The sequence below is a fragment of the Mytilus edulis genome, chromosome 11 (assembly GCF_963676685.1).
Source record: "Mytilus edulis chromosome 11, xbMytEdul2.2, whole genome shotgun sequence".
Classification (NCBI taxonomy): domain Eukaryota; kingdom Metazoa; phylum Mollusca; class Bivalvia; order Mytilida; family Mytilidae; genus Mytilus; species Mytilus edulis.
The window spans coordinates 79,258,648-79,272,123 of NC_092354.1; the positions used below are offsets into that span (position 1 = coordinate 79,258,648).

A 13,476-nucleotide genomic window follows, 5' to 3' on the forward strand; every position below is an offset into this window, starting at 1 on the left:
AATAGAAGTCAACTCCGAGTGGAACACCGTGGCGAGAAGGAGAAGAGATAACTTGTGGATCCACCAACTCCACACTTTAGACCCTGATGGTCTTAACGAAAAAGACGAGAAAAGATACAGAATTTACTTCAAAGCATCGTCCTTTAAATCCCGTAATATTGGTCAATGGACGTTGCTAACTTCAACTACCTCTTAAGTATTTTCAAGGCATCTGAATCCAAGTGCAACATGCAGATTGAGTTGCAGAATTTTCTTATTTTCAAGGCAGCTCAGTTAAAGTGCAACATATACATTGAGCTGCTAAAGTTTCTTATCACCTTCGTCCGATTTCAACGGGATAGATGCATGCTTGATGAAGCTATTTGGTCTAGTGAAATATTGCGTAGATTTTTTCAGTTTGTAAATACGTTGAACATTCTTATATTTACATACTGAATAGTGTGTAATATTGCATTGATAGGCAATCTATGACCACATTAAAGATATAATTTTTAAGACAATTTTCACGTTCATGGTACTTGATAATTGTTTTCTTCATCCGAGTTTAAAAAAAATATTATATCCATTCTCCAGAACAAAATAAGGACAAGTATTTTAAATGCAGTTGTAGAATAACATACAAAATTGTAAATAATTTGTTAGAAACACGGAGGGGTTATTAAACAATAGGCATCTTGTGGTTAACTAAATCAGGTAGATCTAAATAAATTTGACGACTTGTGTATTTGATAGTTCTTGATAGTTCATATTATAAAATAGATTAAATTTAAAGTCTAATTCTGTATTCAGCATAAGACTTTTAAATTCGAAGAAATTTATTACTTAAAGATAAATTTCAAAATAGGGATGGAAAGTAACAATGATAATGGGATCAGGAGTCATTTAAGAACTAAAGTTTGAGGGACAACGCCTATTTCCATTGTGTGTTGCTCAGGTAATAGAAAAATAATATTGACAATATTGGTATATACCTAATTTTTGTTTGTCTGCAATGACCAGTTAATGTAAATGTGTTTGTACTTTAAACATATTGTCTATCAAAATTGAATGCGTGTATAGTAATCTATGCCTGGGTTAAGAAAATCCTTAGTTTTTCGAAAAATTCAAAGTTTTGTAACAGAAACTTATAAATATGACCACATTATAGATATATTTTTTTAAATAATTTTCACGTTCATAGTACATGTTCGTTCTCTAAAATAAGTAATGGCTAGTATTTTCAAGACCATAAAGATTTTGTTGTTTTCATTTTATGAATAAGCTAGAAAGTGCATATGTGACTTAATCTGTAAATGTTATCACATTAAATATAGATCAAAATATATACAAATACAAATCAAATATTTTATTGGCACAAATGTGAGCCAAAATTTGTTCCTGTGAAAAAAGTTCCAGTGGACCTAATTTCACAGGTAATTTGTTCTGGGAGAACTTTTTACACAGACAATTTCTATATAATTTGTTCCATCTATATGAAATAAGTTCCACACTTTACCTGGTGAAATAAGTTCTGGGTTGGTGAAATTTGTTCCTTACCTAGTGAAATAAGTTCCATGTTTGTGAGATTTGTTCCTTATCTGGTGAAATAAGTTCTGGATTTGTGAGATTTGTTCCTCACCTGGTGAAATAAGTTCCTTGTCTATGAAATATGTTCCACTGGTTTAACAAGTTATCTTATATACTGAGCACTTGTCATCAGTCAGTTTAAAGTCATTATAAAAAACATGTATTTAGTCTGTATCATATTGATAATGTAATAAATAAAAAGTGTAAACATCCAATTTGGATCATGTGGAGTTCAGCAAAAGTTAAATAACATACTCAATTAATAATACCATGGAAGTATTATATTGTCAATATAATACTTCCATGATAATACTAAAAATGACAATTATGAACCAGGAAAGAGTAGAATAAAAAATAATAATAAAAGTCATTCCCCCAAAAAAGGTATCATAGTTAAAGATGAACATTTGTACTTTTAAAAAAAAGGACAAAGTGACTGATCAATTATTTTAAAAGACAAAGAAACAAAAGCCACACTCTTTAAAAACTGCAATGACCATAGCTAAGTACATGTATGATTAGAACACCCATGACAGATCAACAGGAAACAAGGAGGTCGAATATCACATAAAGGATAAAACATAGATACAAATTATGATACATTATCATCGCTTTTATTTCTTATCTCCATCCTACAGTCATGCATTCAATTGCAAATGTACCCCATGCAAGCACAGTACTTATTTTCTGTGAAATAGGTTCGAGCAGAACATTTTCATTGATTTCTATAAAATACCTTTATTCAAAACTATATCACAGGAACTTATTTCACCTTTTCTTTTAAATTTTAGTATTGGAACAAAACTCATGGTGCTGTAATTTTTGTTCCGGAACTTATATCACACTTGTTTAAAAAATTAGTTCCGGAACAAATTTTATAGTGCTGGAACATATTTTCTGTGAAATAAGTTCTGGTGGAACATATTTCATATGAAATTTGTTCCGGCGGAACAAATGTCACGCCGGAACAAATATTTTGTTACATAAACACAATTACAATAATTGGCAAATTATTTTTTTTAAATTTTAGATATTATTTTTTTTGGAGAAGAGTTGATTGATCAGCGTAACATTGATTTGCCTTCACAAAAAGACAGAAGGTTATCGAAATAACAGATTCTGAATCGGATTTTTAATGAGGATTTTTTGATTTATTTGATATTTATTTATTTATAGATAAGTAGAACATGTCAATCCTCAGAAGTTATTAGAGATTTCTTGGTAACATTTCCAACTTTGATTTTAAAGCAATTTATAGTTACGTCGTAACTACATTCCCCTTCCCTTTCATGAATGTGACCTACCGAATTAGACTATTTACCGGATTTGTAATCACATAAGCAACACGACGGGTGCCACATGTGGCTGCTTACCCTTCTAGAGCACCTGAGATCACCCCTAGTTTTTGGTGGGGTTCGTGTTGTTTATTCTTTAGTTTTCTATGTTGTGTCGTGTGTACTATTGTTTTTGTTTTTCTTTTTCATTTTTAGCCTTGGCGTTGTCAGTTTGTTTTAGATTTATGAGTTTGACTGTCCCTTTGGTATCTTTCGTCCCTCTTTTATATAAGAGATCCATAAAGAGTAATGAATGTGATGTGATAAACAAAACATATCACTCCTTAGCTTGCCGTCGTCGAGTCAACACGTACGCGTCGATCTCAAAGCAATTACAGGATAAGATTACGGTCTGTTGTTTTTTGTTCAATTCTTTAGTTAGTTTAATATTTTTGCTAAATAAGTTTAAATAATTTAATATTTTTGCTAAATAAGTATTTTTAAAATATTTAAACAGGCTACAGTTTAATCTATTTTTGCTTTAATAAATTTAATTAAAAGTTAAGATAAATTTAAATATGAGCAATATGACAAACAACAAAAGGAAAATTGACTCCAGAAGTCCACAACAAGGGGAATCACCTGATTCCAAAATTTACAAACAAAGTCAAGGCAATTCGCCAATACAATATCCAAAAAGGCAAGGATTAAGCCAAACCAAAACTAAAAGCCCTGTGTCACTCAATGATAAGGGCAAAAAAATGTTTCCCCCTAGTGAAACACTAATCATAACATCAAGGGCAAAAAAGTTTAGGCTACTGACCCTTAACTCTCTCCATTATCTACTAATAACCATGATAGGAAGTGTAAATGATCAAGCCATAGAAATAAAACCACTTAAAAACAGGGTGTTGGTTTACGCACCATCTGAAACCATAAGGAGAAAGTTACTAGGCTTGACTAAACTGGGTAATTTCCAAATAAAAGTGTCTAAATTTGATGCTGACCATAAGCAGAAAATAACTATTCAAGCAGCTGCTACAAAGGAAATGAACGAAAAAGGTTACTCAAAATAGAGTCTATACAATTATACCTAAACCTGTTGATACTGAAATCCTAAATATTAAAAAGCAGGAAAATATGCTAAGGCAAACAGGGGCAGATATAAAAATTGTAAAACAATTAGGTAAAGCTGGTTATCTATTAGTAACTCTATCAGAAAGAGACTCAATATTTACATCTATTTCCTTAAACAATCAGGGACAAAACATAGAGTATGATTTACTGCCATATAAACCTAACTCTAAATTTTGTACTAAATGCGCAAGTCTAGGACATTACGCAAAACAATGCAGAAAATCTATCAATACGTGCATTAAATGTGCTGGTAAACATGCAACCAAAAACTGTAATGGTAAAAATTTAAAATGTAACAACTGTGGTGGTAAACATCAGGCAATAGATAAATAAATAAATAGCACATCAAATGTCACATCTGGTAAATCATACGCTGACAGTGTTAAATCAAAAGTAATTAACAATGACACGGATATAATTAGCGATAATGAAGCCACTATGTCACCGGTAGATAATCCGGAAATGAGCGTAGATAAAAATTTAAATATTGAAACAGAGAATACACAAATAGAAGATCAAACCCCCATTATTCCTAATAAAGATAGAAAAAATATTTCAGAGGTACGCAAAACTATAATTGAACCACCAAGTAAAGACGTAAATGAATTAAAAAACTGGGAAAACCTAATCACAGAGATACGGAATATAGCGGATAAACAAGGGGATAGATATCTCTGTTCCCATCATGAGCCTCTTTCAAAACTTTATCAGAGAGCATTTTAGAAAAGAAATAACAGTTGACGTCATTTAAAGATATTATTAGCAATAATTAATTAAAACAATTAATTAACCGTAATGGGGTTACACATTTTACAGTGGAATGCGCGATCACTTTATGCGAACGCAAATTCCCTCAAACATTCCTTAGACACACATAATAACCCAGAAATTATTTGTGTACAAGAAACTCGTTTTAAAGATAATAGGTCAACCTCAACGCACCAAAGGTTGCACTCCTCCCCTCTTCCGTCTCCAGCTGACAGTTCAGGGACAGACCCCAATTTAAACACTTTTGTACCAGTGGTGGAGATTACAACTGATGGTCATGAGGAGATCACTGAACCTGTGCATGTGGATCAGACAACATTTATTGTTTGCTGTGTGACCACTTCATTAGGTTCATGACCTTCGATTGTTTTCAAGGAGGTCTCGTCATTTTCACATGTATCTAATAGCTTCATTATTTCAATCAGAATTGGGAAATCTTTTTCAACAAAGGAGAGGTAGTTACTTCCTTGTACTCTAATAGTACCTGTTGTTACAAAAAAGGTGACATTATATTTCAAGATATGTTCACTTGGATCTCTGATTTCTATTAATATGGAGTTAGCAACATCATATCTGTCAGACCATCTTTCTGGTACATCTGACCATTTTATTACAGTATCTTCTTGATTACCCATATTGTCAAAGTAAAGCAGGCTGAGAGCCTTTATCCAGGGTTGTATTCTATTTATAGAAGTGTGAAATGTAATCATATGGGCACTTTCTTCGTACATATTTACATCAATAGCCTCAAATTGACATTTCTTTGCCTTACCGGTACGCTTATTCAGCTTTATTGGTAAACAATTAGATGGGTATTCTGTATCTATCTTTGACATATTTGTGTCAATTTTAATGTTTTTTAAGACTTCGTTGCCGTCCCAGGACGCCATTTTGGAAATCCGAATTTACAACGTGTTCAAGGGTTTATGGTTTCGATAAGTACACCTACTGTCTTGTATCTTGACTTAAAAAGTTTGTAGGCTGCTATAAAAGTATTTAAGTCTATTAATTGTATGTGTTTGCTCGTCCTCTACCATATGAGGCATGGAACTTGTGGTCTTCAAAACTCCCTTTTTACATCTATATTAAAGTAATGGCTTTTGATTGTATTCAAAAATAAATATTTCAAGAATTATATATATACATTTATAACAAGTAAATATCAGGAGTGTTCACATGCGAAGTGCACATAACTCTCCACTGATACAATGAGCATTCAGGTAGTAGAGGTTCTAAAATTTGATATCTCCAATCATTACTGACTTGAAATAAATGGAATTCTACTTTTCTTCCATAGCAAAATGGTTGACCAATCACCAAGGGCCTTTCTGCTTTATGGAAGTCAAAGCAACACAGTTTCAAATTTCTTTACCTCTGCTACCGTTAATCCAGTGTACCTATAAAGAAGAAAGCTTTGTAAAGAAGCTTTCTTCTATACAGGTAATACTGGATATCAGAAGTTTTGAAGCCAACTCCATTTCTATTCCTACTTATGAAAAGGCAAATCTGTTGGAGTGGAAACCCATTTTCCTTTAAAACCACTCCTGCACATTTGAGGTTGCATTTTCAGCAACCGCAAATGTGTCATGTTTTTCAGCGGGTTTAATTTTCATTGTTTCAAGCAAAGCTGGTTTCGGCATATAAAATAATCATTACACTGAATCATTGTGTTTCAATGGCTACATATATGACTTTATGATCTGACCAATAGGAATCAAGAACATCTGTTTCAAAATTTACCTTACTATCAAAATTGAGGAAAATTAAGTCCAACAATGTACCATAAGATGTAGTAGGTTTAGACACAATTTGTGAACAGCAAAATGAATCTCTCATGAACTTTAAAAAAGAAGTATTCTCAGTGTTTAAATCAATATTAAAGTCTCCCATTAAGATAATTTTTGGATGTCTTAAATACACATCAGGAAGAAGGTTTGCAAGGAAAGTATCTTTTAGTTGTTGCAATTTACAGATTGGTGCTTTGTAAACAAAGACAACCTGAAAAGACATTTGCTAGGTGATATTATGTCTGCTATAACAAACTCTAAAGATGGAGTTGAGAAAGTGACTGTATTGTGAAGAATACAATCATTTCGATAATATAATACCAATCCATGAGGTGGTCTTGTATTAAAGTTTGTTTGCTTTTGGTCTAATCGAACTGGTGGTTTTAAAACCAGGTACATGAAAATCATCATTTTCATCTGTTGAAACAAGTCTTGATTCAGCAATACCAATAACATCAGCATCCAAGATGTTAGGGTCTGATTTTATATCATTAAAGTGAGCATGCAAAGACCTTGAGTTCTTGAAAACTACTTTAAAATAGTTACTTGATAAATTATACAATGGCTTAAAGCACAACTGTAGAGTTGCATCTGTCCTTAGTCTGTGTAATTCTTGTCGAACACACTCTGCTACAGCTATTGCTTCTTGATTGAGATCTAATATCTGTAATCCAGTTAAAGATGTTACTCTGCTTAGCGCAACATAGTGAATATGTGGTATTTTCCCTTTACGTTTTGATTTCAGACTAACAACAACTTCTTGCGATTTATGAATTGTTTTTCCGGCTGCTGGACGAAGAGGAAATTGAATTCTTTCAAAGGTCTTATATTTATAAGTAAATGACCTTTTAATGTCAAACATTGGAGTCCATGTTTTTTCAACATCTTTTCCATACAAGTGTGAATATTTTCTTCTACTGTTAGCACCAATTCTGGCATCCTCAAACTTAACCCATATGATACTTGGTCTTATAGATTTAGTTTTACACTCTATCAATTTAAGTTCACAAGTTGAACCATTTGTGAGACCATCAGTGACTTCAATATTAGCTGTAAGATCATATTTCATCCCAATTGCTAATACCACTTCCTTTGCAAGATTGGCTGTATCAGACTGTTTTTCTGGTAAAGAACTAAGTAATTTTGTTTTTACAGATGCTGGTAAATCCCCACAAACTGTGTCAACTGCTTTAACTTTAACCTTTTGTGAGCCTAATTTAGATATGTATTGTAAATTAAAATTATCCACTAAAGCATTTTCAACAAACAAATGAGTAGCATTAGTTCTGTATGATGGATCACTGATTGAAACAGTTCTTGTATTTAAAACTGCAAAATCATTTTCAGTCAGCTGATTTTGTCTCAACCTATTTAGTAATTGAGCAAATTCCAAATCATCTTTTTGTCTCATTATTTCAGTAAGTTCATGAAAAGAAAATAATAATTTCCAGTAATTAGGAGCTAACGCTGTTAATCCTTTGCTTAGATCATTGAAAATCCAGCTGTCAAATACAGGTTGGAGTTGGAAAAAGTCACCAATAGCTATGATATTCACGCCACCAAATGAACAGTTGCTTCCCTTGATTTTTTTAGCCTTCTTTCCAGTAAAGAGAACATTTTGTTTCCAACCATTGAAATTTCATCAATCAAAATCAGAGACAAATTTCTGTATTTCATTCTGAGTGTATTGAGAACATCACATGACAGTGACTGGTCAAGTCCTTTATTTGGTTGTATCTGGAAAGCATTGTGAATAGTCAGACCATTTATATTGTAAGCTGCCTTTCCAGTAGGAGCACAAAGAAGAATTCTTATATCGTCAGGGTCCTCACCTTCAATAGAACATAAGTGTCTGTGTAAAGCTTGAAATATTGTTCTGACAACTACAGATTTTCCACCTGTCAAAAATGTATAAAATGGTTCATGTTTTGTTTTAACCCATGTGACAACATGTTTGAAAAATTCCCATTGTTTCTTATTCAAAGATCTTATCAAATCAAAATAATCACTCTCACTTATTCTGTTGGCATGATTTGTCAATTCTACTGTTCTTGCTTCAATTCCAACTTCACGAGACATATCATACAGTCTATGTTCTGTTGGTCTATCTGGATTGAAATGAACATACTGTTCTGATTCTGTTGGGCCTATTTCAGCATCTTCCATTTCTACTTGCTGTGTGGCAGGTGCTATTTGATCATTCTCATTACAATCATTTTCTGCCTCTTCTATAGCTTTCTCTAGATCTATTACTTTTCCTTCATATTGCTTAGCTTTCTTTTCTAATAGTCTTGAAACAGTCAAGTACATTTTTTCAAATGTTTCATGTCCACATTGCAAATCTGAAAGTTCATTTCTCCATGGATAAAATAACATTAAGCGTTCTCTGTAGAAGTTTTCAGAGTCAGTCTTGTAATTATATTTAACATATCTTATAACCTTAGGTGTTTTTCTTTGGTATATTCTAATACCATTCTTCAGTGTTATGTTGATCTTGTTATTGTTTTCTTCTATAACATCTGCATTTGTCTCTTCATTTTCACTTTCAGACTCATTTTCTTGCTGTTCTGTTTCATGATCTGAGGATTCCAAGTTTTTAAGATACTGCAATTCAAGCTGAAATACATAGTCTGCTAGACACCAGTTCTCCAGTTGTTTTGGTCTACGCGAGTATCTTTTAATATCATTGTCTGATTCTATTTCAGTAGAGTCTGGGCCTAGTTTTTCTAGGGCTGATGATTGTTTTAGAAGGAAAGTTCTTTTGTGTTGTGGAGATGTGTTAATGAAGACAACTTGTCTTGTTGCTTTTGTTAAAGGCATCTGTAGTGTTAAGTATGTTGCTTCTTGTGCGCTTGTTTCAACAGAATTTGAAAAGTAATTCCCAATGTGCCTTACTTGATGCTTCAAGTCTAAATTTCCCTGTCGTGCTTCTTTTGCTGCTTGGTCTAGTAATGCACTCATACCTTTTTGTGACTTGCTTATGTATGAAACAATATACACTGCACATGCAAATGCATCTAAAACAAACTGTAAATCATGGTTTGCTTGCCAAGCTATCAACACAGTTTTCATGTAACCATTAACACGGACTTCAGATGGTTTTCGTTTGAGAAAAACTTTTGGACCACTCAAGTTGCTTCTTATGGCCTTTATGTAATTTTCATCATTCATTTGTAACACATCATCTAAAAACATGTCATATGTCATCTGGTCTATATCTTCAGAATTGTGAAGTATATTAATTTCGTTTTGTATTTCTTTATATATAGCCTTGTACTTTTCTATGTCATCATTTTCTTTCAAAGGCTCTAAGATTACTGTTGCTTTCATAGGTGGAAAGGGGAAACCAAAACGACAAATTTGGTGACCTTTTTTTCTGCGTGTTTTAGAATGTTTATGAACTTGTAAATTGACTAAACTAGTGTCATTTTCTGAAAGTGAACAGGAGACATATTTATCAATAAATGCTACAACATCTTCATTTGAATTACTTTCATATACTGGTGCATTTTAAATCCAAATCAAGATATGAATATGTGGTGAACCTCTCTGTTGAAATTCAACCCTATAAAAAAAGTCTGTCAATTTTCCAATAGGATCATGATCACTTTTCAACACTAAGTTCATAAACTGTTGGACACGATAATCAAAATATCTAGAGCATGTCACAGGGTCTTTCTGAACAAGTTTAGATTTCTGATTCCAATCCATTTCTTCCAATTCCTTGTCAGTATACTCTTTGCCATCATTTAATTTTCCTAGAATTCGTAACAAATCTTTCCAGTTAGTGTCTGCAGATGAAAGAGAGCCAAACCATGTTGGAAGACCCAATTGTCTGATCATTGCAAACAAATCTTTTGTCCTCTTTTCAAGGTATACTGGAGAGTTTCTTAAACTTCTAAAGATGTAATAACCTTCATCTAATCTTACAAGATCATTTACAGTGTTAGGATTGAGTACATCTTTTGCTGTCCATTTTTTTCCTTCTGATTGACACCTTCTCAGAGCAAGATTGACCTTATCACTTAATGTTTTTTAACTGAATTTTCTTCAACTTAAAAAAAATGTTTGGTACAGACTGTGCTACTCTCCTATCCATGGACCCATTTGACAATATCAGTATAGTGAACAGAAACAGACCTGTCTTTATTATCTGGCCTTCTTTGACCACAAAATATAGTTGGAAAAGATAAGTACTCTGCATCAGGATCACTATAGAGGCTAATTGGTCGTTGACCTTCACCAGGAGCAAAAGTTAAACCTGCATCACATAGTGGATTGTCGTCTGGAATGTGATCTAAAAGTGTATCTGTATTACCAACATGTGTTTCATTTTCATCTATTTCACTGAAATGATCCGAGTCATCTTCTGAATCATTTTCATCTTGGTTATCCTCTTGTTCTGTACTATTCTTTTCATTTGGTATTTCTTCTTCATTTATTTTTGCTATTTCTGTAATCCAATCCTCATTTATTTCTATTCCAGAAGACTTGTACAATTCACTTGTTCTCATCAAATAATGTAATGCACAAATGACAGCAAATGGTCTCACATTTTCACTAAAATCACACTTTTTGAATTCCAGCTTCTTCTTCAGTTTAACTGATATTGTTCCTGATTTCTCTAATGTATGAGGAAGTGAATTTATTGTAGGTTGAACTTCAACAGGTACATTTACAACATTGCCTTTAACTGATAACTGTCCATCTCTAGGCAACTGTCGAATCTGCATAAAAGGAATTCTTAATGATAACAGTCTCTCTTCTAAGGGATACAAATTTAATTCTTTTGGTTTTTGGGGAAATCCCATCTTATTTGCTATTGCAAAGCGAGGTATTTTTTGTCTTTTAATTGCATTTAGACAAGTGTGGCATATCCATTCTATGTGCTGTACAGATTTAAAATTTGTAAAACAATGAGACATGTTTGCAGGAGTATTCATTTTAATAGTTTTAGCATTAACTACAGAATCACAGAACCAAGTTTGATGACAAGAAGTACATATATATGTAGGACCTTCATTAATTTTTGTTTTAAAATTTCTTATGCAGTTATCAAGGGTTATACCGTGAGTTCTTTTCTTTTTGAGGTCTTTTTCATGAAATTACAGACTTCGTTGCGGGGCCATAAAAATGGTGGGTAAAAACCACAATTGTTGAATTTGCCATTCATTTGTCATGCTTACAAAAAAATGTCAATCCTGTGTCATGCTTAGACCAGAGTGAGACCCATTTTTAATGGTTTGAGAAATTGGCAATGCCATCGGCACAATTTTTTTATTTCCCCATTTGCATTCTGATGACATGAATGCTATTATGACAAATTTGAAGTGACAAACTACAATGAGATACACTTGCATCATTTATTACATAAGTTGAATGACATTTTATTGATATTTTTAGAAATAATTCAGATAATAGAGAGAACATATTTTCATACATTTGATTGACTGTGAAACTCAGATCAGGAGATTTGGAAATTTTGGTCAGGAGATTAGGACTCAGATCAGGAGGTTTTTTATCGACATAAATTTTGTCGTAAATGTAACCATATGATGTAGAAATTGTGTTTTCTCTTCAAATTTCCATCAAATTGTAATATGTTCATAGTACCCTTATTGCCTTTCTATTTGAATGAAATAAAATATTAAGAATCTGTTTCTTGTTTTATTGTTTTTGATAAATGATTGTTCACTGCTTGCAAATAAATCATTATATTTATTTATCTTATCTCATAATCTGTTTAGATTTGTATTCATGACTCCATCTCCTTATCATTGGTAACTTTATAGACAAATAAGAAAGAAATATGCTCTACACGGATATTTGCAACATCATAAATTAATTAAAAAAGCAATAGTACTGCATGGCTTTTAAGCATTATGAAAGTCATATTTCTAGAAAACTTAAAAAAACATAAACAGTGCAAATGTTTTGCTATCTCTAGCTAAAACAATAAAATCTTATATAAACTAACATCTTAAATTTTCAATCCCAAGGTTTTAATAGGAAGTAAACTAACTAGGATTTTTTTTCAGTCTAAATGTACATATTGTATAGTCCAATAACATAATAAATAGACAGATTTACCATATAAACTTCAATTTAATCCTTGAAAGGAAGTCTAGATTGCTAAAATAATTTATAAATTTATATTTTTTTATTTGTCCCAAAACATTCAAATTCATTTAATTACCGTCCTTTTATGATTATTTGATTAAAATATTAATCATTTATAGTCTTTTTACAATTTACATTTTTAAAAGCAAAATAACTGAAAACAGGATAAAACAAAGGGAAGTAACAAAAATGTATTACTCAAAGTTTTTATTAAACAACGGCAGTTAGCCAGAGGTAAACATCGTTGATTACCAGTATGTTTGACACCCAAGCTGTCAAGTGAAGCCATATAATTATACATCTTCTTTGATTTACAGGTAAAATTTAACACAGGTGTCAACTACACCCGTACAGTAGTAAGAAATGATATTCATGAAATATACTCCCGTCGGGAGGTTCACATGTATGTATTTTACACGCCTGTTTCTGTTTCTTGTCATGATTTATTAACGGTGAAAGGACATAGAATCTGCTATAACTAGGTAGTTTCGAGTCCTGTCAATACAAATGTTCCTGATTTAATCAATAACAAATGTTTCAATTTTTATTCTATAGAACTACAAATAAAGTATATCAGTACTCATTCCAACAAACAAAACACATATGGTTTAAATATTTTTAATGAATTTAATATTTCCATTGAAAACTTGTTTTTAGCTTCATCCTTCTCTTTTACAAGAATGTTTTCTAGACATCATCATTGATCATTGTTGAGAACATGCATGCAAAACATTGAGAGTAAAAGTGTTTGCAAATTGGAAAAATTTAGTTGTATGATAACACAGTTAAATAAATATTGACAGCAAAATAATGTTTTCTTCCCT

General features: G+C 32.1%; 2 protein-coding genes across 2 annotated transcripts; both read right to left on the reverse strand.

Moving 5' to 3' along the window:
* Positions 1-6,875: 6,875 nt before the first annotated feature.
* Positions 6,876-7,943, reverse strand: LOC139494628 (uncharacterized). The gene has a single exon (XM_071282787.1). It carries the CDS (start codon positions 7,941-7,943, stop codon positions 6,876-6,878), a length of 1,068 nt encoding a protein of 355 aa, XP_071138888.1.
* Positions 7,944-8,083: 140 nt separating this feature from the next.
* On the reverse strand, positions 8,084-9,862 carry LOC139494629 (uncharacterized). Its single transcript, XM_071282788.1, has one exon. It carries the CDS (start codon positions 9,860-9,862, stop codon positions 8,084-8,086), a length of 1,779 nt encoding a protein of 592 aa, XP_071138889.1.
* Positions 9,863-13,476: the final 3,614 nt, after the last annotated feature.